Here is a 23,978-nt window from a genome sequence, read left to right on the forward strand (position 1 = left end):
GCTGAGATAATATTTGTGCAAAGCCTCACATGTAGAGCAATGGATATGCTTGGATTCGTGGCTCAGATGCTGGTCCCGTTGGTTTGTGTAGACCTGTGTCTCCCACTGTGACGCAAAATCTCACTACCTCTGGATGTGCCGGCCACTGGGCAGGGGAGGGGTATTGATGTGTCCTGGCTTGTACTGGGATGCCTCAAGGGGGACCCTCTCCCCCTACCCTCCCCTGGTACCTAATCCTGAAAATTCAACAGCTTTTCAGGGTTCAGCGTTTGCCAGCAGACAGGAAGAACCAACTACGTCTATTTGAGGGACCGGGCTTTGTTTGCTTAGTAGGGGACTTGGGCAAGTCCGTTGACCCTGGGCCTGCGTATCCCCATCTGCACAGCGAGGCAGCTGGGCAGCTTGATTTCTTCTGTCATAGAAAAACAACGATCATGAGATTGGGTTCCATCATATTTAAGTTTTATCTGAAGTTTTTCTGGACTCTATCAAGTCTCCGTGAAAGTCCCAAGTTAAACAGAAGCAAACCACCCAATAAGGCTCCAGTACATGAAATAGTCACGCCATCCAAGGGCCATAAGTGGAAAATAGCCACTAACTTTATTTTTGCGACGTTTAGCCAGCTCTGTGGGCCTGATTGATTTAGTAGCTCTGATACGGAGCGAGAACACTCTTGGATTGTTTGGCTCACCCCCTGCTCTCCGCATACGTGGAGAACAAGAAATTGTGTCCTTGGATGACTGGAGTTCATGTCACTTCCTAACTTCTTGTCGCTTTCCCACAACATGACCTCCGCCGAGAAGTGTCCCGGTCCCCCTCCTCATGGAGGGAGGCCCAGATGTAGTAAGACGTGAGACCGGTTGCCATTGCTGTGGGGGTGTTAGGCGCACAGCATCCTTGCCATGGCTAAGGGTCCTTTCTGTGAAGCCACATGTATAGACGTGTTTTCGAGGCAGGGCAAAGTATTTTGTCCTCTCTCTAAAGAAGTTTAACGTTTCGTTTTCCATTCGACTGCAGCTCGGAGGCACATGTCTGCTCCTTGTGCAGCCATGTGCGGCTCGGGCCCGTGCGCGTGGCTTCACTGCGTTGTCTGAGCAAGCAGAAACCATCCGTATTGTCAGCTCGAAATTCCGGCGGTCCCTTACTTCGGTTCCTTGCTGGAAAAGTGAAACAGATATCTGACAAGAGTCATAAAAATTAATTGGAAGAAAACCAGACCCACATTTGTTGACCCCCTACTATGTGTCGTTCTGCCCCCAGTCTGTGCCTATTCACTGAACACTCAGGCCGTCTTGGGAGGCTTGGCGGCCATTCTGGGTCTTTGGGGAAGAAAGGGGGAAGCCGTCCATCAGGCAGTGGTGTGGAGAGGGGGCTATGTCTCTACCCGTGAGTCCCGGGGCCCCTGTTCCTCTGGTCCCCTCCTGGTGCTCACTCTGCACTGGCCACACTGCCCCCCACACCCTTCCTTGACCTCACAGGCCCGTGCCTGTCCAAGCCTCTGCCTCACCATCCCCGCCTGGAACACTCTCCCTCTGACATCCATGTGGCTCACTCCCTCGTTGCCTTCGGGTTCCTATGATTTAGCTTCTTCTCCTGAATGTGGACCCCTGACACAGCCTCCATTTTGCTTATTTATTTATTTGATTTATTGTTTGTTTCCCCACAAGAGGGCCAGGGCATGATTTCTCTCTCCCCACCTGTGCCCGGCACACGGTGAAGTTTGTCGAGTGAACAGGTGAGCGAAGGGACAGGTGGCTTCATCACTGTGCGGTCTTCCCGCCTATCGCCGAGGAGCAGAGCACGATCCAGAATCACACCATACCCCGTGCTGCGGACAGCCCCACTTTTATTCCTGCAGGTACTGGAAACGCACATTACAGAAAAATAGCCTTTGGTTTCTGCTCTTGTGCTCAGGAATGCCAGGAGCTCCTCCGGCGGCCTGACAAGTGTGGGGGCCTGGTGGGACTGGAGTCTGACCACGCTGCTGGATGGCCTGCACGGGCGAGGCGCCCACACAGCCGGCGTGCCACGTGCTCAGGTGGGCTTCTGTCCGCCCTTCAACATGGGGTCGTTGCGGGGAAGTATGTCACGGTGGGCGAGATCGTCAAACACCTGACCTGCAACACTGCGTGCTCGTGGATGACTTCTAGGTTGTGGGCCAGCAGCTCCTGGCTGTGGGTGCATCTTGCTGCTTCTCGGCCCAGCACGAATTTGCTCCAGATCCGTGCACCTGGCTTAGCTGCACCAGCACCTCTGGACGCCTGAAATCTCCAGGCTGGGCCGGAGGCAGGGCATGGTGGCTCCACCAGAGCTTGTGGGCCAGTGGGGACAGAAGGCTAGATCAGTGTGCAAAATGCTGTGACACAGGACACAGGGCATCCCAGGACAGAGGGGGAGCATCCAGGAAGCTTCCAGAGAGAGGCAAGGCTTTCCCCAAATTCTGAAAAAAAACTTACAGTGAATATATGCATTTCATATAATAACCCTCTCCCTTGTTTATCTTTTATGTTCTACCTTTTTTTTAACGTTTATTTTTGAGACAGACCAGAGCATGAGTGAGGGATGGGCAGAGAGAGAGGGAGACACAGAACCCAAAGCAGGCTCCAGGCTCTGAGTTGTCAGCACCGAGCCCGATGCGGGGCTCGAACCCACGAACTGCAAGGTCATGACCTGAGCCGAAGTCAGACACTTAACTGACTGAGCCACCCAGGTGACCCTACGTTCTGCCTTTCTTTAAGAAAATAAAATGATTTTGTCCTGCATTTCTCAAACACCATAGAGGTGACCCTTGAACAGCACAAGGTCAGAGGTGCTGACCCCCACGCAGTTGAAATTCCACGTGCAAGGTTTGATGCCCTCAAAACTTAACTACTGGCAGCTTACTGTTGACCTTGTGCCTTACCAATGGCAGAAACAGTTGATGAACACATATTCTGCATGTTAGATATATTATATATCGTGTCCTTATAATAATGGTAAGCTGGAGAAGAGAAAATCTCCTTAAGAAAATCCTAAGGAAGAGAAAGTACATTGACGGTTCTGTCTTGTATTCATCTAAAGAAACCCACGTGTCAGTGGATCCGTGCAGTGTAAAGTGTGGTGTTCAAGGGTCGGCTGCGTTTCTGATTCCACTTTTATCGTATTCTGTGCTGTCACGTGGATGACGCCAGAGACACTTTAGAAAAAGGCAAAAAGCAGGAGCTGCTGGGCGGGGGGAGGCGCGCAGTCGGTTGAGTGTCTGACTCTTGATCTCGGTTCAGGTCATGATCTCAGGATTTGTGACTTCAAGTCCCACATCGGGGTCTGTGCTGATGGTGCAGAGCCTGCTTGGGATTCTCTCCCTCCCTCTCTCCACCCCTTCCCTGCTGTTCTCTCTCTCTCTTCTCCCTCTCTCCCTCTCTCTCTTCCTCTCTCTCTCTCGATAAATAAATTTTTTTTTTAACTTAAAAAAAAAAAGACAAAAAGTGACCATTTAGATTTGGTGCAAAGACTGTGAGGCAGCTGTGTCTTCCAGAGAATGTTTGTTAAATCCATCCTGCCGGGTAATCCTGTCGCTGGGGCTTCCAGAGGGTGGTGCACCACGCGTTCCAGGCTTGCCGTCTGTCCAGGCGTCTCCATGTTTTTTGTGGTTGTCGTTTGTTTGTTTTTTATTTATTTTTTAAAATTTTATTTAAATTCCAATTAGCCGCCATACAGGGTGATAATGGTGTCAGGAGTAGCAGGCGTCTCCATTTTTATTCTTCCTCCAGCCTGGAGCCCTTGGCGGGAAGTGCTACCTCATGGGCGCTTTGGTCATTAAACAGCTGAGAGCTTCCTCTGACAGCGAGTGCGAGGTGGGGTGCTCTCCTTCTTGTCACCTCTTTGCGTGAGCGCGTGTGAGTGCACGTGAGAGTGTGCGTGTGTGTTTTCTCCTGAGATTTGCCATTTATATATGTATGGATGGATTGATGGATTGATGTATGTATGTGTTTGTGTGTGTGTGCATGTATGATTTATCTGTGTGCACGTGTGGATTTATGTGTGGATTCGTGGACTTAACATGGAGTTAACATGCCATGTCACACTGGTTTCGGGTGTACAATACGCACTGGATACAGCAACTCTGTGCATCACCCGGTGCTCCTCACAAGTGCACCCTTAACCCCCATCACCTGCTTCAGCCGTCCCCCTGCCCCACCTCCCCTCTGGCGCCCACCAGTCTGTTCTCTGTAAAATACTCCGAGTTCGGAAAGTCTGGGAGACGTTCGGGCAGGAAGGCCACAGGCCATGAGAAGCCTCGCTGGGAGCCTGGCTGTGATTGGAAACGGTCAGCGGCCAGGGTCTGGGACAACCGTGGGCGTCACCTGCCCTTCTTTCTCTTGCCAGACCTTTCCCGTGCCCTCTGCCCGTCCCAGCACGCTGGGCGAAAGCAGGACAGCCCCAAAATACTGAAAACGGTATTCTCGTGTCTCCTAGTGAGAGGGGGTGCTCGAAGGTGGGCACCTTGCCCAAGTTCCCCATGACAACGGAGCCCTTCTGACGTCCAAGCCCAGACAGGTGCATGGCCTTCACGTGGCGGAGTGGATCCTTCGGGCTCTGCCAGAGCCCAGGGGTGACGGGGCTTTGAGGAAGTGGGGGCCGTGTGTCAGGGTAGCATGTGCCCGCGTGTGGCCAGGTGTGTACAGCCCAGGCCGCAGGGCTGACTTTGAAACATGCATCTGATTATCCCTCCTACAGCTGATTATTTCAGATTATTTCTCCTACAGCTTCCCAGCCCACCTTCAGTGCTTACTGAAGACTCTCCTCCTATACGTAGCCCCCAAGTGGCAGCCACCGACACCAGCTCTGTGACAGATCCGGCCATCCAGGGAGTGGCTGCAAGTGGCCCCAGGGACTACGGGGCGAGGGAGCACTGGGTGCTCAGCCTGGGCAGCACAAGGTCAGTGTGATCCAGAGGTCAGCTCCGTCCACGCTTGCCCGTCCATCACTCTGTGTGGTGGCCAGATGCCAAGGGCGCGACCCGCCCTGGTCAGGGGCAGCTCTTGCAAATGTAGGGATTCAGTCTCAGCACAAGAAGGAAAAGCCAAACTTCCCCCCAGAATTTGCCAGAAGGCTCGAGTTCAGGAAACCTAATGAACATTTGTCCTCAACGGCTTTGTGCTGAGCAGGATGCTCACAGGGCCGCACTGGTCTTCACAGGGCCTCACGGGCCTCACTGGGCCTCACGGGGCCACACCGGTATTCACAGGGCTGCAGTGGGCCTCACAGGACCTCACTGGGCCTCACAGGGCCTCATTGGGCCTCACTGGGCCTCATGGGTCCACATTGGTCTTCACAGGGCTGCACAGGGCCTCACTGGGCCTCACGCAGCCACACTGGGCCTCATGGGGCTCCACAAAGGAGGACAGCCTCCCCTTGGTCCTGCGTTGTGCAGGTGGGCACCTGAGTCTTGGCCATCGTCCACAGCTGGTGGCCCAGCCCGGCCTCCCCGGCAGCTGTAACAGCCCATGGCCTGCACAGAGGTGGGCTGTCTGACAGCAACAAGGGCCCTGCCTCAGGCAGCCACGGTGACAGGTGCCTGTGAGTGATACCAGCAGCACAGGAGGGAAATTACTGCATTGTCACTAAACACAGGCCAAAGGCAGCGTCTTTCCGGCACCAGAGTGAGTCTGCAGTAGGAAAAGAGGAATGAAGGTTTTAGAGGCCTTGCCATGAGAGGTGGCCGCCTCTCCCCGAGCTGTGCCCGTGCCAGATGCAGGGCCTCCCTTCTGTGGAGCGGCCCTGCCTCAGGGTCCCAGGCAAGGAGAGGGGAGACACACAGAAGCCCGTCCGTCCAGCCCCAGGATCCCGGGTGGCCTCGGAGGCCGGGGGCGCAAGGTCTGGGGTGGCGGCCCCGGCTCACCCCGACGTGCACCACTTTGCAGGGCGGCAGCGCACGCGGCCCTGAGCAGCCTCAGGACCAGCAGGTGGATAGACCATAGCACCAGAGCCGTGTCCGTGCACTTCACTCTCTATAACCCTCCGACTCAACTCTTGTCCAGTGTGTCCCTGCGCGCTGAACTGCTCCCTGCAGGGGGCCTGGCCCTCTCCCCGCTGGTGGAGTCGGTGGCCGTCTTCCACAGCGACTCGTCCCGGTGGTACCGCCTCACGCTTCCTGAGGTGGGTCTGCCCACACCCGTGCCTGCTTGTGGGTCCCGGGCTCCACTTGGGGCGGCCTACCCGCCAGGCTTCCCACCGCGTCCCTGCTCCCCACGTCCACACAGACCCGCGGTGCTGCCCCCTGTGACGCAGGGCCCAGCAGGGGACAGTCGGCACCCTCTCTCTGCTTTGAGATGTGCGTTGGCATCAGTGCTCCGCAGAGGGGTGGAGGAGTGTCCCGAAAGAGGCTTGTTCAGCTTAAAAGTGTTACCTGGGAGGGTCCACGGGGGCTCAGCACGGCTGACCTGCCCTGGGACACGTCTCGTTCGGACCTTCACGTCCTGTTCCTGCTGCTGCTCCAAATGGATGAATGCGTGCAAGCAGGAACTTCAAGAAATTATTCATCGGGAGCTTCAAAGGCTCTGCCTGGCCCAGGAGCCGATAATAACACACATCTCACAAATTGTGGAAAGTCGTTTTCTGGAGCTGTATGAGGACAGGCCAGAGGACCCTACCGGGTGGCTGCATGCTGTTCACACCACAGGGTCTGCCTGCGCATGGGGCCCACCACAAGCTCACCTGTGTCCCTAACTGATGCCCGCAGGGGGGGGTCCTGCGGGAAGGGTACCAACAGCCCCAGGTGCCTGGCGGGGAGCCAGCTGGGAGCGCAGACCTGGAAACACAGTGTATCATATCTCTGTCTCGTGTGTCCCTCTGTTAGCTGGTCTTCCTGGCGCTCAACCTGATCGGCCTGTGTCTGCACCTCTCTGGCATGGCTGAGACGGGCGTCCGCAGCTACTGGCACAGCCCGGGGCGCTGGCTGGAGGTAGGCTCTCCTGTCGTCGTCCTCGAGAAAAATGGTACCAGAAAACCAGTGTCCTTACCTGAAAAGGAAGATAATTTTAGCAAGAAACGGGTTGTGCTCTAGCTAATTCCAAGCGTCTTGCCGTGTCCCCCTCTGTCGTGTTGATGACAAATAGCATGGGGTCAGCATCCGTTCGCTGCTCCTGCTGTTACTTTGCACCCCGTGCCATGCGGGTGCCATTGGGGGGGCCTCCCTGGGAGCCCCCTGAGGCACCTTCCTCTTCAACCCTGCAGCTCACCTTGGTTGGAGCCGGCCTCGCCTACCACGCAGCCTCCAGCCACCTGGTCACTCTCACCGGGGAGATGGCCGACCACTTCCAAAAGGGACTTTTCCACGAGTTTCTAGACCTCAGTCTTGTGACTTCATGGAATCAGGTATGGAAGGGCATCCAGGGCCTCACGTGCTCTGTGAGGCTGCCCAAAGGAGGAGGTCATCCACGTTCTAGAAGGTTCTAGACAAGGGATTTGTTCCATATTGAATGAAAATGCTCTGAGCCTAGGACAAGGGTGAATGGGACAGGGAAGGGCCTGGAGTCCTTAGGGGACATGTTGCAGGGGTGCATGTGTGTGTCTGGAACGTGACTCTAGAACACGGACTGCTCCAGTGACTCTACATGAGAGACTGAGACACATCGTGTCTGTTTCCTCTCCTCCTAACAGCGCCCTGGAGGTGGGTGGAGTCAGCCCCTCCCATGATGCAGGAGGGCCCTGGTCCTGCCACAGGGACTGACCCCCACCAGCCTGGGCTCCATCAGAGGAGCAGGGCCAAGTGCACATCCGGGTGGGTGAGCCCAGGCAGGAGTCCTCGGGGGCTGGGGGGGGGGGGGGTGCCCAGCACAGCCTGTGGTGTGGACAGCTGTCGTGGATGTGGACGTAGGCAGGTGGAGCTCTCATGTTCGGCTTCCTTGTCCTGCGGCCTCACAGCCACCCCCCTGACCCTGCAGGTCTTCTGGGAGCTCCCTTTTCCACCCAATGGGTGGCAGCCAGGGCCCCGAGTGACCTCACACCCCCAGGGTGGGCCCTCCCAGAATGACCTAGAAGAATGGGCTCTTCTGTGCCCCAGGTGCTGACCATCCTCCAGGCTGGCATGGGGCCGTGCACGGTGGGGCCCCGAGGTCAAGCTGCACACACAGATGCTGGCCCAGAGCAGGCAGTGCCCTCACCCCTCTTCCACGTGTCCATTGAATGTCGCCCTGTCCTCACGGTGCTGACCAGCTGTGTTGTGCTGACTTGGTTTATCGTGTGTCCATCCTCAATGCTGGAGGCTCTGGGGAGGAGGGTGGCCACTTCTCTGGGATGGACGGCGGGCTCCTGTCTGCCTTTCACTGCATGTCTGCACTCCCTTGCTGGTCTCCCAAGCTCCGCCTCCCGTAATGGTGGCCGCCATGCTGGCGTTTTCCTTGCTGATTTCAGGGAGGCACCGGCCCCCGCTGTCTCTGTGCCCGCCTCATCACAGCCTCACAGATGGGGGCGTCTGGGCCCCGAGACTCTCCATCGGGGCTAAAGTCAGCCGGCCCAGCTTGGCAGCCTGGCCACACTCAGCACACGGCTGCCCCCCAAACGTCGGCCTTGGGAAGGGCCTTTGCCTCCTCCGTGGCTGCTGTTGTGCAGCTCAGTGAACTGAAGCCCCGACAAGCTGTCCTGGTGTTTCTAGAACCGGCAGGGTCCCAACACAGGCCTGGTCTTTCCGAACGCGCGTTATGATTTGTCCTTGGCCCTAGTCCATTCTGCAGACTTTGCTTGCTGTCCCTCCGACACCTGGGACCAGGACGTCATCACATGCAGCGACTGCCTGCTGGGTGTTCCCCTCGCACACAGCCGGCAGGTACAGCCGGTAGTTGGGGTGACGTGCTGACCCGCTCTGTCCTTTTGTCTCAGAGGGTGTCGTGGCTGCAGGGGACCCTGTCATTCGTCCTGACGCTGAAGTGCATCTGCCTCGTTGGTGTCCAGACACCCGTGGCATCCTGCTCCTTCCTGACACGCCGTTCTTTCGCTGGTGTCTTCGCGGCAGGGGTGAGGCTTCCCCCAGAGCCAGGGTCAGGTTCCCTCCGCAATAAGTGAGCACGGCCGGCGTCCTCTTCTGTTAGCACCTTCTCTGGGTGGGGTGACGGGGAGGGACGAGCTCTCAAGCTGAGACACCCCTAGAGCCCCGGGCTTCCAACATCACCCCGTGGTTTTCCGTCATGGGTGCCAGTCGCTACATGGTGAGTTGTGGCCGTGAGCACAGGAGCCCCGACCGAGTCCACGCTTGCTCTGTTCCGCGCCTTCCCGCCGCATTGTTACCATCACTACTGCCAAAGCAGCCGTTCTCCCCCGCGGAGCGTTTGCTAAATGCCGGGACGGCAGCCGGGCTGTCTGGTGGTTCCCTCCCTGAACTGTTACAGCCAGGCCGCCTGCAGCCCAGCTCTTCTTCACGGGGAGGCCTCCACTCCCCTTGCTCCCGAGGGAGGGTCCAGGCCAGGTGATCTGATCAGGTGATCTGACTGTCAGGGTGCCAGACTCTACTTGCACATGGGGAACCAAGCAACAGATCCCCAAACCCTGCTGGCTTCGTGCTCGGCAGGACAGGCCCAGCAAACCAAGGTGGGAACAGCTGACCCCGGAGTCGAGACCCGGCTTCATGCCCAACTGCACCTCTCCAGAGCCTGCTGTCACAACCGTGGGCCCGTACCCAAGCTCCGCCTCCAGGAGCGCATGGCAGGTGTGTGCCTGGCCATTTACCCTGGGCTTGGAGACTGCGCGTATGTGGAACTCTTCTGACTACTAAACTGGTCATTGTTATACCACTACGCAACTCAAAAAAATGCTTTTTTGTTCAGAAGAACACAGAATATCATGAGTAAATTGTCCAAAATAAGTGGCAGAGCCCCAACTGTTCAGAAATTATGGGATGCGCGGGGACAGGTGTGCGGGGGAACTGCACTTGCTCGGCCCACGTGGCAGACCACTGGCGTCTGTGATTCCACTCAGAGTAAACAGCAGTGAGGGGAGCGCCAGCGTCTTCGTAGGGAGGCCTCGGGTACAGAGCCGGGGCTAGGAGCATGGGAAATGGGGCCAGCGGGTTGGGGGGGGCTGGGCTGGGGCCCACGTAGACCCGTGACGACGGGCTGGCAGTCTGTTGTGCAGGTAGGGTAGACCTGCACACATGTGCACACACATGCACACGCTCACGTGCACACACGTGCACACTGGACCAGTGGTACCACCCGAGGTTCCTAGATCAAGTCTCCCATGTGGCACAACAACCAGACCACAAAACTTGACCTGAGTTAAATGTAACTCCCTTTGCTTCTTAAGTGGTTTATTTTACTGATTCCTTGCCAGGTGCTGGAGACATGAAGCATGGCTGCCAACAGCTAGGGTGGGGTGCAGGGAGGAAGAGAGGAGAGATGGTACCTGGGCACTTGAAATAGAGGAGGGGGTGGAGCTGGTGGGCACTGGGGGAGGGGGAGGGGCAGGGAGGGAAGAGGGGAAGGGAGGGAAGAGGGGAAGGGAGGGAGGAGAGGGGAGGGAGAGGAGAGGGGAGGGGGGAGGGAGGAAGAGAGGAGAGATGTGAGGGGAGGAGGGAAGGGTAAAGGAGGGGGAATGAGGAGGAAGGGAGGGGGAGCGAAGGGGGAGGGGTTAGGGAAGGAGAAGGGAGGGGAGAAGAAGTGGGGAGGGGAAGGGAAAGGAGGGAGGGAGGGAAGGAGGAGAGGGGCAAGTGAGGGAGGGAGAGAAAGAGGAAGGGAGGGGAGACAAGGCGGGGAGAGGGGAGGGGAAGGGAAGAGGAGGGGGAGGGGAGGGGAGAGGTGCAGGAGGAGCAGGGAGAGAGGAGGGGAAGGGGGGAGGGAGGAGGAGGGGAGGTGAGAGCAAAGGAGGAGGGGTGAGGGAGGAGGAGGGGAGGGGCAGGGCCCCAGAGAAGGTGCAGCAGACAGAACCGGGCACTAGGGATGACAAGATCGACTCCCGAAAAGCTGCTTCTCCAAGCGTGCTGTTGTTTGGAAACCCTCAGAAGCCCCCAGGCGGGTCTTGGGCTCCTCCGAACCAGGGCCAAGGCAGGTGAGTGGTGGCGGGTTTTCTCCCCGCAGCTGGCGGGCGTCCTGATGCTAGCAGCCCACTCCCATCTGCGCGTGGCACCGCCTGGCACCTTCACGGACGTCTCCCGAGGCCTGCCGTTCCGTTTTCCAGGAAGACGCCAAAGAGACATGTTCCCCGGTCTTTCCAAGTCTGACCCGCGGGCCCCAGCTTGGTGCTGCGGGGCTTTCTTTATAGTAACGAGCACCGTGTGGTTGGGAACGGTACGTGCACCTGCCCCAGACTTTGAAGTCAGGGTCTGCCGTAGGCGTGAAACTCTCCTTGTCTGTGTGCACGTCTCCACGTGGCCATGGCTCCCTGAGGCCTCTCTGCCCTACGAGGGACAGGGGCTGGACACTCCTGCAGCCTGAACAGGTCCAGCAAGACCGAGCGTTCCAGCGTGCTGCCTTCTCCAGGGAGACCCCCAGCCCTCCAAGCGCTGAGCTGCACCCTCTTTCCTCCTCTCGTGGTGGCTGCTAACTCTTGCCTTGTTATTTCAAACTTCCCATCTTACAAAGGTTTCACTCCATTAGCCAGCCTTCACCGGACAGGTTCTCTAACCTCGGGCGGAGTTTGGAATGGGGATCCGTTTCCCACCTTCCTACTGATCTGCCACTTGCCAATCTAGTCATGTCACACACACACACACACACACACACACACACCAGCTTAAACCCCCACCTTGACAACACTCAGACCTGAGTCCTTTTTTTCTTTCAGTGTTTCTAGCTTCCTGGTCACGGCTCATCCATCCATCTAGTCTTCCCTCTGCCCGTCCACCCATTAACCCATCCCGCCCTCCATCCATGCACGCATCCACCCATTCATCCACAGATCCCTCCCTCCTGCATTTCCTCCCTCCCTTTTCCCTCCATTCCTCCCTCCATCTATCCACCTATCCATCCATCCATCTACCTATTCATCCGTCTATCCGTTAACCCATCTGTCTATTCATATGTCCACCTGTCCATCCACCTATCCATCCATCCACTTATTCATCCACCCACACAACCCATCTACTCATCCAGCCATCCCCCCACCTCTCCATCCATCCACCTATCCACGTAGCCAGCCAATCATCCATCCACCCACCCACCCACCCACCTATCCACCTATCTATCCACCCACCTATCCATCCGCCTATCCATGTAGCCAGCCAGCCAGCCAGCCATCAAATCATCACCCACCTCTCCATCTATCCATCCATTCATCTACTCATTTGTTCATTCGTGCACTCGTTCCACAATTACTTAAAGAATACCCATTCTGTTTAGGCAGTGGTGAAGAGGACATTGTCCACAGTCCATAGAGGATGACACGAGTATAAACAAAGAATTGTAGCAATTTTAAAATTTTAATACATTTCCTTCATTGGATGTGTGATTTGTAACTATTTTTCCCATTCTGTGGCTTGTTCTTTTAATTCCTTTAATGGTGGTGTTTTGCAGGAAAGTTGTTAATATTTGTAAAGGCCAATTTATCAGTTTCTTCTTTTATAGATTCCACTGGTTTCCTATCTAAAACCAAATGGCAACGCCACCGTCACACGTATTCTCTCCTGTGTTTCTTTTAGAAGTTTTGTAGTTAATAGGTTTTAGATTTAGGTCCGTTCTGAATTAATATTAGTACAAGTTTCGAGGGATGGATCAGAGTTACTGTTCTTTCAGTTTGGGACATCCAGTTGCCCTGGCACCATCTTTAAAAAGCTCGTTGAACTGCCTGTGTATCTTTGCCATCAATCACTTCACTCTTTCCGTGATTCTGGTTTTGGGTCGTCTTTCCTATTCCGCTGACCCCTTCTTTTGCCAATCCCACACTGTCTTGATTACTAGAACTCCATGTAAGTCTTAACGTGGCACAGATGAGTCCTCCAGATTTGTTCTTTTTCAGTTCAGGCTGTTCTCGTTCTTTTGCCTTTCCATATAAATTATAGAATCTGCTCGTTGGTATCCACAAAACGGCATGCTGGGATTTTGAGATTTCTAAGGATGTATAAATCAGATTTGGAGAGAATTGACATCTTCACGATAGGAAGTTTTTCAAGCCAAGAATCCTGTATGTCTGTATGTTTATTTACATCTTTGACATCTTGTAGTTTTCAGCACGTGGATCTTGCACAACTATGCAGTTCTAACGCCTACCTAGAAGCTTCCTCAAAGAATAAGCAAAATAGAGACCCATTTGTTTTCCCGAGGGGACCAGGAAGTCCTCACACAGCAGAAGGGATAGTGGAGTTGGGCTTTGTTGGATGAGAGGGACCAGCTCACGGAGACACCTGGGAGCAGGGTCTGAAGGCTGGAGTTCAGAGTCAAGCAGCCGTGATTTGGGGAACGATACTTGGAGCCAGGAGGGCTCTGAGTGTCATGCTAAGATGATAAGGCGCTTGGACTTTATCATGAAGAATAGGAAGACAGTGGTGCCCGGGGGGTCTCTTCAGAGACAGGCTCGTGTGGCTGGTAGAGGAGGAAGCCTCGGACCCACACCTGCTCTCTGAACGGATGGTGTCCTGTCCTCAGGCACTGGGCCTCCCTGCAGGGCTCTGACACGTTGCCAGGGGTTCGAGGGATTTAGGACCGAGCAAGGAAAAAGATATGACCACGAGAGACAGCAACACGCACAAGCGGTACCGGGCCACATCTTGACAGGTCGCACAGCACAAGACCGTCCAGAGGCTGTGTCTCGGGGCCACCTCAAGAAAGGGAGAAGGGCAGTGGATGCAGGGAGGGTGGGAGGTGGTCTTCTGTGTGTCGCTGTAACCCAGTGGCGCGAGGGAGGTCTGAGTTAGAGCTCCGGAGGGCAGGAGCACCATGGGGTCTCACCAGGGGCAGCACCCTGTCTTACCAGGGGCAACAACTGTCCGGTGACTTTCTGCAGGGTATGCAAAGCAGGCCCTACATGGCTCAAAAGTTTGCTTGTTTGGACTATTTTTAAAATAGTCAAATGTGCAAAACTTTGAGTTTGGTGCCCACGGGCTTTTTGAGCTAACCAGTCTCAGCCTGCAGTAAAGAAAGAAACAAACTGGGGCCGGTGTGCAGAGACCACAAGGGCGCCTCTTCCTGTCTCCCGGGCACAGGCACAAGCCCACGGTGGGGCACACACATGGCCGGCAGGGCTGCTGAGGACCCCAAACCGATTTTACGTGTGCAAGTGCACGTCACGTTAACAGTGTTTGTCCTCAGCTGTTAGATACGGAAATATCCTTTACGGTAAGATTTGTTCTCTAGCCTGAATCCATCGTGTTCTGAGTGAGCTGAAGGCACGAGAGGTGTTTTCCTGTTGTGCTAAGCAATTGGTGTCTTACTAAAAGCTCACAGGACAGCATCCTGAGATGCGGTCTCCACTTCGTCGTCTGTCAGGTTAACAAAGTCATGGTGGGTTTGGTAACATGCAATTTGTCTACCTTTTTTGTCCTCCTCCCCAGCTGAGAGGTTCCCTCATGACTCTTGTTCGAAAAAGAAAATCTTTCCAAAGCAAATCCCTCGTGCGTCTAGAAGACGTGACTGCGTGCGTGTGGGGACAGTGCCTGGCCTTGCTGGGACTGGAGCGGCCACAGCGGGAAGAGGCTGAGACAGTCGAAAGTCAGGTGACTGTGGGGCCTGGGTTAGGGGGCACAGTGGCACATTCAGAGGAGGCTTCCTCACAGAACTTGGCTTTTGGTTATTAACCATGGTGGCAGTTCTGTGCCAACTATCTTTGCAAAGGCAGGACATTTTTGGTTGAAATTCTAAGGCCTTGAGGGGATTACCAAGCACATTCTCTTCCACAAACTCATTATGTTTGGATGACCCTGTTGGGTTAGAAGGGTGGAGTTTGTGGGCACCTGGGTGGCTCAGTCAGTTGAACGTCCGACTTCGGCTCGGGTCATGATCTCACAGTTTGTGGGTTCCAGCCCCGCGTCGGGCTCTGTGCTGACAGCTCAGAGCCTGGAGCCTGCTTCCGATTCTGTGTCTCCCTCTTTCTCTGCCCCTCCCCTGCTCATACTCTGTCTCTCTCTCACTCTCTCAAAAATAAAGAAAGATTTAAAACATAAATAAATAAATAAATAAATAAAAGAAAGATGGGAGTTTATGATTCCCGCTTCGACCAACAAACACACACCACCCTGTCCCTGTAGAGTCGTCATTTGATTTTGGTTTCTGCCACCAGACCCAAACCTCTACCAGAACGTGGGGAACGTGTCACCCTGACACGGAGGCAGGCACATCAGAGCCAGTGTTTGCACGCCGAGTGCCCAGCTGTTTCATGACTGACAGTCATCCCTCAGCGTGGTTCGTGCAGTCGTGATAGTGTGCGTTTTTATAGGGCTTTGTTCTATATCACGTGTTGACCATTCCTTATTGCCTTTAAGTCCATGTAAGAGTCCTCACATAGACATTCTGAACCCTAACACTTGCCTGTACGTGACACAGTGAATCAGGGACCGAGGCATGCCTGTACATGACACGGTGAATCAGGGACTGAGATGTGAGGATTTGGGCCCAGCACCCAGGTCTCTGACTCCGGGGTCCAGGGAGCTTTCTATGTTTTTTTTTTTTTTTAAGTTATCTCTTCTATTTGGAGAGAGAGAGAAAGATGGGGAGAAAGAGAATCCCAAGCAGGCTCCACGCTGTCAGCACAGAGACCAATGCAGGGCTCAAACTCACAAACCGTGAGATCATGACCTGAGCCAAAACCAAGAGTGGGATGCTTAACCGACTGAGCCACCCAGGTGCCCCTCCAGTGAGCTTTCTAACAAAGCACAGTGCCATCTAAAGTCAATACCAGTAAACGCTTCAGAAAATGAGAGAAAAAGAAAAAAATCTGGTTCTCGAAGGCACTCACTAATGTGATTTTCTTTGCTTCAGCATTACTACCTGGATGAAGTCTCAGATCTGCTAGAGGAACTTCTCTTGAAGATTAATGGCTTGTCCGACAGCCTGCGACTTCCTCTTCCAGAGCAGCAATCCTGTGATGAGACAGAGGCCAGGGCAGAAGGTGGTCCCTTGGGGAGCATTTCTGCCTAACAAGCCACTGGGGTAAGCAAATGAGGAATTATTTTTATCTCTCTCCTTTATAGAAAAAATGTTTTTGTTTTTTTTTTTTAAGTTCTAAGGGAGGTACGAACTGGTTGCTGTTCCAAATCATGAATGCCATTTGCATAAATATTCCCTAAGGGTAGGTAAGCTGGCGGGAAGGTGTGCTCTGGCCAGAACTGAAGAACCACTTAATAATGAAAAGTGTAGCAAAGGACTTCCAGCGTAAAATGATAGCAGAAATACCTCTGTACTCCCTCACCCCTGATTACAGCCGGAATCAGCAAAGATAGTGAGAAACAGAAATGGAAATTCCATGCTCCCAGACCCCAGGAAATATCTGTGATCCAGAACGTGACCAAGAATCCCCCAAAATGACAGCCAATACAGTGAAAATTAGACCAAAGGGAGAGAGGACCTGGCCACTCCCAAGAGCACACATTCTCCAACCTCAACAGCACACGTGGGGGTCAGCCAAAGGCCCCTGGTCTGGAAGAAAAGAGCTACAGAAATCCCCGGGAACCTCAGCCCTCATGGGCTGAACGACAGCCTCCTGTTTCAGAAGCCGTCTGTTGATGTGGTGGCCAGTGGAGGGGCTGTTGGCGGCCCATGGGCCCAGAGCCACCCAGATTCACACACAGGGGTTGGACGCAGTGAAAAGGCAGAGGAGTGTGAGGCGTGTTCTCGGGGGGCTCCCTGAGGTCCAGAGAGAGGCTGTGCAGCCCAGACGCACGGTCATGCAGCCCAGACGCACGGTCACACAGCCCAGTGGCGTGGGCGTGCTCCCTGGCCGCAGCGAGGTGGACCCCCTCACGCAGAAGGGTGTGCTCATGATAAACGCAGATCAACCATGGGACCGTGCGACAGGCTGCTGAGAGAGCAGCCGTTAAAGATGATGGTAACAAAGGAGACAGAGACCAGGCCAGGAGAGGATCATCACGGACCCGTCAGGCCGTAGGCAAGTGTACTCCATGCACAGGCCCGAATGCACCGAAAAGTTTTACTTCTCTGAGTAAGAGTGCAAAGCCACGATGGAAGGTTGCTTGCTCTCTCTGTCTCTCAAAAATAAACATTAAAAATAAGATAGAAAAGTGAATTTCTGCATTAAAAAAAAAAGAACCACAAAGGAGAAATTGACAGAGTTGAGGAAAGAAAAGGAGCAGATGGCCGGAAACACAGGCCGAGCAAAAGAAAAATGAGTTCACAAGAGAGACTGAAGGATACAGGTGGCAAATTTGAGAACACTCAGCAAAATGAGATACTTTTATTTTTTATTCTTTTATTTTTTTAATGTTTTGTTGTTTGTTTTTGAGAGAGAGCGCGCACACAAGCAGGGGAGGGGCAGAGAGAGAGGGAGACACAGGATCTGAAGCAGGCTCCGGGCTCCGAGCTGTCAGCACAGAGCCCGACGTGGGGCTCGAACTCACAGACCTGAACCGAGGTCAGATGCTTAACCGACTGAGCCACCCCAGGCACCCCTAAAAGAAAAAACCTGTTTAAATGTGCATGTCAGTGGAAAATTGGGCAAATGGTAGGAAAAGCATAATTTTTACAGAATAGGAATTAAGTTGTGTGGGGAACTTAGAAGAAAAACAATCTATTAAGAAAGGACAGATGCCACTAACGTTATTATTTCTAGACTTTAGAGAGAATGAAGGACAACGTGTACTGCTAAATCAGTGCTCAGGGGAAAATAGGGCTGATGCTACTGAGCGGCAGCAGATAAAAGTACGTCTTCAAGTGAAATCGTCAGGGAAACGTGCACGTGCACAGGCGCACACGCATCCACGCACACACACGCACGTGCCTGCACAAACCAAGCCACACAAGAGGAAGAAATCTGTAAAAATGAAAATGCAATTTAATTAAATCAGCAGCAAAAAATGACCCAAGATGAATCTCTACTTAACAATTAAGTAGAGGGGCGCCTGGGTGGCTCAGTCAGTTAAGCGTCCAACTTCGGCTCAGGTCATGATCTCACGGTCCGTGAGTTCGAGCCCCGCGTCGGGCTCTGTGCTGACAGCTCAGAGCCTGGAGCCCGTTTCAGATTCTGTGTCTCCCTCTCTCTCTGCCCCTCCCCTGTTCATGCTCTGTCTCTCTCTGTCTCAAAAATGAATAAACGTTAAAAAAAAATTAAAAAAAAAACCAAGTAGATACCTTATTAGCTAACATACAGCAAAGTGCGATGGAAGAAAGTACATTAAATGTACAAAATAAAACTGAGAAAGTGAAAGTTACTTTATGGAAATTAAGTGAATTCTGAAACACTTGGAGCCGGAGAATGGCCCTCGGTACTCCTGCACCAAACTCGAGTCACGCAGAAACCTTAAGCAGCGAGGGAAACAGTTCTTCCAAAGGCACCTTGGCCCAGATGGTAGAAATCTCACCAGACTTAAAAAACACTTAAGTTCAGGATGTTCTCTGAACTGTTCCAGATCACAGAGACAGAGAAAGCTTCCAGATGTGCTTCTATAGAGCAAAGTAATGCACTGATACCAAAACTGGGCACAAGTGTCTAACTTAAAAAGACAAAACCACCACATGCCAGTCTTACTGATGTTGATACCAAAAAATCTAAACCAATAAAACCCTGTAACAGTGAACCCTACTGATGGAACCAAGGCTTCCGGGAGCCACAGGCACGTATTGCCCAAAATGTGGAACCCCGTCTCCTACAGAAGGAGGGCCGGAAGTTTGCGGGCTCTGTGTGCCACTGGCGGGGGGGGGGGGGGGCCTCTAGGGGCGGCAGGCGGGGGAGGTGGGCCTCCAGGGGTGGGGGCTCTTCTTTGACTCCCCTTGAGGATATGTGGGTGTCTGAGTAGCTGGGGCGAAGCCAGAGTCCACAGAGCCCCTCACGGTTTGTCATGGGGGAGAAAGGGGCTGAGAGATTGAGATGTTGTGTGTGACCGCTGCTGGGTTCAGCCAGGACTGTCCTTTGCACTTCACACCCTGGAATGCCAGAGAATTGGATAGAACAATTCTATTAAAAAGTTGCTTTGAGTTACATCTAACTTCTTTATCATTGAGGAAATCAAAAAGCAGATAAATCAAGTTTATTTCCAAAATACATGAAGCACATTAAAGTCTGATTTGAGATCAGTTTTGTAAGATGGATAAGTAAATATTCAACTCACGTCTACACTGAGTGGGCTTAGCATCCTGCGCGGTGTGAAAAAACAGTGGAGAGAGCACACTCCTGCCCCTCCCTCCTGCAGCTGGTGGTGTCCCAGTGGACAGGGCAGTGAGGCTGCGTTCCAGCATGATGCCCAGTGCATGCTGATCCTGATTCCCTGGAAGCAGGTATCTAGAAATCATAAAACAGGGCTTTGGGAATTAGCGTTCTCTCAGAAGAAGATTGTTGTGGTTGGAGGTCATGATCGTGGTTAAGAACGCAATCTTGCCAGGCACCTGGCTGGCTCTGTCAGTAGAGCATGTGACTCTTGATCTCGGGGTATAAGTTCAAATCCCATGTGAGGCGATTACTTAAAACTGGAATGCAGTCTTGCCATCTGCCACATTTGGGGCAAGACGCTGAGTGAAGTAAGTCAGACAGAGAAAGACAAATCCTGTATGATCTCACTTACATGTGGAATCTGAAAACAAAACAAGAACAAAAACCCAACCTCATGGGCACAGAGAACAGATCGGTGGTTGCCAGAGGCAGGGGGGTGGGGGCAAAATGGGTGCAGGGGTCAAAAGGTACGAAGTTCCATTTTAAGAGAAAGGAGTCCTGAGGATGCGAAGGCGACCCCGGTTACAACACCGTGTTTATGTCTGGTTGCTACAGAGAGTAAACCTGAAAGCTTCTCTCTGCAAGGAAGACACATTCTACAATAATGTGTGGTGACAGATATTAACTAGACTTCGTGGCGACCATCTTGCAACACGTGCAAATATCTGATCCCCGTGCCTCACACCTGGAGCTGACATGTATATGCCAATCAGAGCGACATAAGAGATGTTTACAAAGAACGTGGCGTCAACGACCAAACAGGAAACAGAAAACACTGGCGAACAGAATCCAGCATCGGATGAAAAGAAAATGCCGTGATCATATAGGAGTTTTAAACCAGGAGAAGAAAGGTCTAAGTATTAGAAACCAGATTAGTGACTTCACGAAGAAATGGCAGACACTACCATTTGATTTTCTCCATGACTGCAGTTGATGAAATTCAACATCCATTCCTAATTTTTATTTTTATTTTTAAGTTTACTTATTTGTTTTTGACTGAGAGATAGCATGCAAACAGGTGTGGGAGGGGCAGAGAGGGAAGAGAGAGAATCCCCAGCAGGCTCTGTGCTGCGAGCACAGAGCCCGACGTAGGGCTCGATTTCACGAACCATGAGACCATGACCTGAGCTGAAACCAAGAGTTGGAGGCTTAACCGACTGAGCCATCTAGGCTTCCCCATTCCTAATTTTTAAAACACACTCCTAACTGATATAATCAAAGAAGTAAGACTGTATGTTGAGTCAAGAGCCGGTTCTCTGTATGATGGTACAACGTCCCAAACATTCCCACCGAGGCAAGGACAAGGGGAGGTTGTCAGTTCTGAAGTCTCCTAGGATCACTTTTAAGGGATTTATCTCCTCCCATCCCTGGAGGCGCTTACCTTGTGTATATATTTAATAGCTCACAGCTGCACTTAGGACGTGGTCGCTAGTCTTCCGTGCACACAGCACAGCCTGTTGTGAGTCCTCATATGGGCACAGCTCGTGGTCACTCACACCGACTTCCTGAGGTTCAAGATAATCGCACTTGAACGCCATCAGAGGCGCAGGGTGCCTGTGGCTCTCACGTTTCTGCGCTGTGACCAGCTGGCCTGGAGTGGGACGGAACCAGGAATGTGCTCGGCACTGAAACCAGCCGAGCAGGCCGGACGGCACGGGACAGACCCTCTTTTGTATGATGTGATCTGAGGAAACAACCCGCTTGAATTTCCTAACCTCGGACCAGCTGGTTTTCATCTCAGCCATTAATAATTAAGATTCGTATCTTTATAAACTGGAAGGATTGGATGCCTGGAACTACCAAAGCCACCTGCAAATCACACTGTCCCTTGTCTTCTCGCAGTGACTCAGTGCCGTGAACTGCCGTGGGGCTGCCCGCCTCTGCCGCTGTCCTCCTCACCTGCTGGGCGACCGTACAGTGTCGCAGCGCTCCCTCTCGCCAGCCGTGTCCGTCGGGCCCTGAGGACAGCCGCACACTAGCAGGTGCTTCTTATGGAGCAGGACGCCTCTGCCCCAAATGCTTCCTGATGCACAGGCCTCATCACCCCACCCCCCTGGGACACGCTGCTTTGCAGGAGTGGCCGGGCCACCGAGACTTCGATGCAATTTAGAGATGCCAGAACGGTTTTTCCTATGTATTTTCCTCTTGATTCACTTTTATGAATATGGCTGAGCAAGGCAGGAGCATCTAGAAAGTCAGGAATGTCCTGACCGCATGTTATAGTCTGCCTGAGCAGTTTTGGTCCTTTTTAAAAGAAGGAAAGAAGTGTAATTCATTAGCACCCACCTGCCAGGAGGGGAATTGGGCAGTTGGTGTAGCTGTGGAAAATCTGAGCTCGCTTTCCACATCCGGGTACTGGTGACCGTGGATGTGGGTGTACGATGGGGGCTGGTGCCCGATCCCCCACGGCCTCTGCTTTCAGAGAGGTTTGTGTGTGCACCGCGTGAGTCAGGGATGGTCAGGACACAGGGAGCCATGGAAAGGGTGGACCTCCTTCCCACGTCTTCCCCGAACTTTGCCAGTCTGTGGGCCATCCTAAAAGGTATGTAGAAGGCTTGACTCTCTTTAACATGGGTGGCCTACAAGTGTCACAGACACCCGTCCAGGAAATGGCCTGAGCTTCCCCCTCATATCCAGGACTTTCTGTGATGACAGTTGGGTTCTATAAACACTGTCCTCCTGATTCACGATCCCAGATATCCGAACGTGTGAAACTCAAATCCTTGAGAAGAAAACACGTGATGAAGAGTTTAAGGAAATACCGCTCGGCCTGAACACACAGGATGTATGGGTAGTCACACACCTGCGGGGTAGGATTGGGTTTTAACCGTGGGCTGGGTGGGCGTTGAACGGCGACCTGTCCTCCTGACATCTTGTGTCCTGTCCTGTGAAGGAGGCTCTCCAGGGGCCTCTCAGAGAAGGACCTGCTGTGCCCACACGTGCCGTGTTGTGCCCGGGCTTGCTACACAGTCACTCAGCCGGGTTTTCATTCGCCTGGCAGGCAGTGCTGTGCGGGGCGCAGTTCAGGGCCTGGGGGCGGGGGTCCACCGAGAAGGCAGTCTTCCTGGAACCTGGAAAATACAAGTCTCAGAATTCGGGGCAAAGTTCTGAGCGACTTTTGTCCTGCCTGGATCTGGCACACGACATGTCTCTTCACCAGAAGCCACGAGCAGCCATCAATGATGCAGACACTGGATTACAGTGAGGCGTCGGGGCGCCGGGCTGGCTCGCACGGTGGAGCACACGGCTGCTGATCTTGGGGTCCTGAGTTAGGGCCCCGCCCTGGGTGCAGAGGTGACTTTAAAAAATAATAAAATCTTTAGAGTAAAGCAATAAAATGAGGTTTCCCAGGAAGAACGTACTTCCCCGTAATTCCCAAGATTCACTCGATACATGAGGACGAGATGGCTCCTGGATTTGGCTGATGGGACCCATCATCCCTGCTCGTCTGCACATGAGCGGTGTCTCACCTCAGGGCTTCCTACAGGGCCCGGTGCTCGGCAAATACGGAGTAATCAGTTATTGGCAAAAGGAAGCTACTAGAAACAGGGAAAATAAATAGGGCAGAATGTTAACACATGATTCTGAGTAAAGGTGTAGGGGTGCTCAAGTGAACTGTTCTTGTTCCTCTTTGTGACGTTCGAGATGATTCCCAAATGAACAACTTTGGGGCACCTGGCCAGCTCAGTTGGTGGAGCGTGGGACTCTGGATTTCGGGGTCCTGTGTTCAAGCCCCATGCTGGGCAGAGAGTGTACTTAAAAAAATAAAAAATAAACAAAAAGGCTCTGTTGAATCACTCAATGGCAAGATGACCAAACGCTGGAGTCCCAGTTACGGGTACGATTAGCTTTGTTTTTTCTAAACTCTTCTCCACGCCTGTCTTGGAATTTTTCCCTTCCATTGGCATCACAAGAAAAGCTAATTAAGTTTAGGAGAACTATTCAGAAGTGATTTACAAATGTGTAATATATTAGAAGCGGAAAGAACCAGACAGAAATATTCAGACAGACAGACTTCAGAGATAAATTTCCTCTGCTTTCAGGATTATATGAAGTCTGCCCACGATAACTTCACAGGATGGACCGTTGTTGTTGGGGTTGATTCATTCCTTCCTGGCAGACAGAGCTCCAGCAAAGCTGAAATATTATTGTTAATCCTTTTTTTTTTATTTAGATGTGTGCTAGAGCAGCACCGGAGACACTTGGATATAAACCAGGACTTCTGTGTTGCTATGAAAACATCATTTATTTACTTGAACCAAACGATCTCATAGTGGGAGCCAAGAAGGTTGAATTCCTCAAGACTAAACTTCACCATCAGCCGCCTTCCTTCTCGAGAAGTTTCTGTGTTAGCTTGGAGTCTTTCAAACTACAGTTATTTCCCAAAATAATAAGTAAAATACTGCACCTGTTTGCCAGGGTGGCTGCAGCAAAGTCCCAGAAACACAGATGTATCATGTAATAGCGTGGGAGTCCTGGAATCTGAGATGGGGGTGTCACTGGGTCCAAATTCCCTGTTTTATAAGGACACAGTCACCTGGGGTCAGGCCCCACCCTCGTGACCTCGTCTTTTTCTTTTTAGGTTTATTTATTTACTTTTGAGAGAGAGAGAGGGAGGGAGGGAGGGAGAATCCCAAGCAGGCCCCATGCTGTCAGCACAGAGCCCAATGCCAAGCTCGAACCCACGAACTGCGAGATCA

The 23,978-nt window shown here is 52.9% G+C and overlaps 1 protein-coding gene across 11 annotated transcripts in view; it reads left to right on the top strand.

Annotated features, from left to right (window-relative positions):
• Nucleotides 1-23,691, top strand: part of PKD1L1 (polycystin 1 like 1, transient receptor potential channel interacting) — a 125,891-nt gene extending 102,200 nt beyond the window's left edge. For 8 of the 11 annotated variants that reach the window (XM_058725593.1, XM_058725586.1, XM_058725590.1 and 5 more), the window contains 11 exons: nt 1,915-2,038; nt 3,750-3,833; nt 4,746-4,918; nt 5,904-6,138; nt 6,839-6,943; nt 7,216-7,356; nt 8,860-8,994; nt 11,049-11,258; nt 14,456-14,617; nt 15,879-16,049; nt 23,453-23,691. In XM_058725593.1, coding sequence (XP_058581576.1) covers nt 1,915-2,038; nt 3,750-3,833; nt 4,746-4,918; nt 5,904-6,138; nt 6,839-6,943; nt 7,216-7,356; nt 8,860-8,994; nt 11,049-11,258; nt 14,456-14,617; nt 15,879-16,037 — 1,528 coding nt within the window. In that variant the 3' untranslated portion in view covers nt 16,038-16,049; nt 23,453-23,691. Of the gene's footprint in view, nt 1-1,914; nt 2,039-3,749; nt 3,834-4,745; nt 4,919-5,903; nt 6,139-6,838; nt 6,944-7,215; nt 7,357-8,859; nt 8,995-11,048; nt 11,259-14,107; nt 14,241-14,455; nt 14,618-15,878; nt 16,050-16,320; nt 17,675-23,452 lie in introns of those variants that run through there. The other 3 variants (XM_058725587.1, XM_058725591.1, XM_058725597.1) reach the window with 3 other exon arrangements.
• The last annotated feature ends 287 nt before the right edge of the window (nt 23,692-23,978 follow it).

This window comes from Neofelis nebulosa, chromosome 4 (assembly GCF_028018385.1).
Source record: "Neofelis nebulosa isolate mNeoNeb1 chromosome 4, mNeoNeb1.pri, whole genome shotgun sequence".
NCBI lineage: Eukaryota > Metazoa > Chordata > Mammalia > Carnivora > Felidae > Neofelis > Neofelis nebulosa.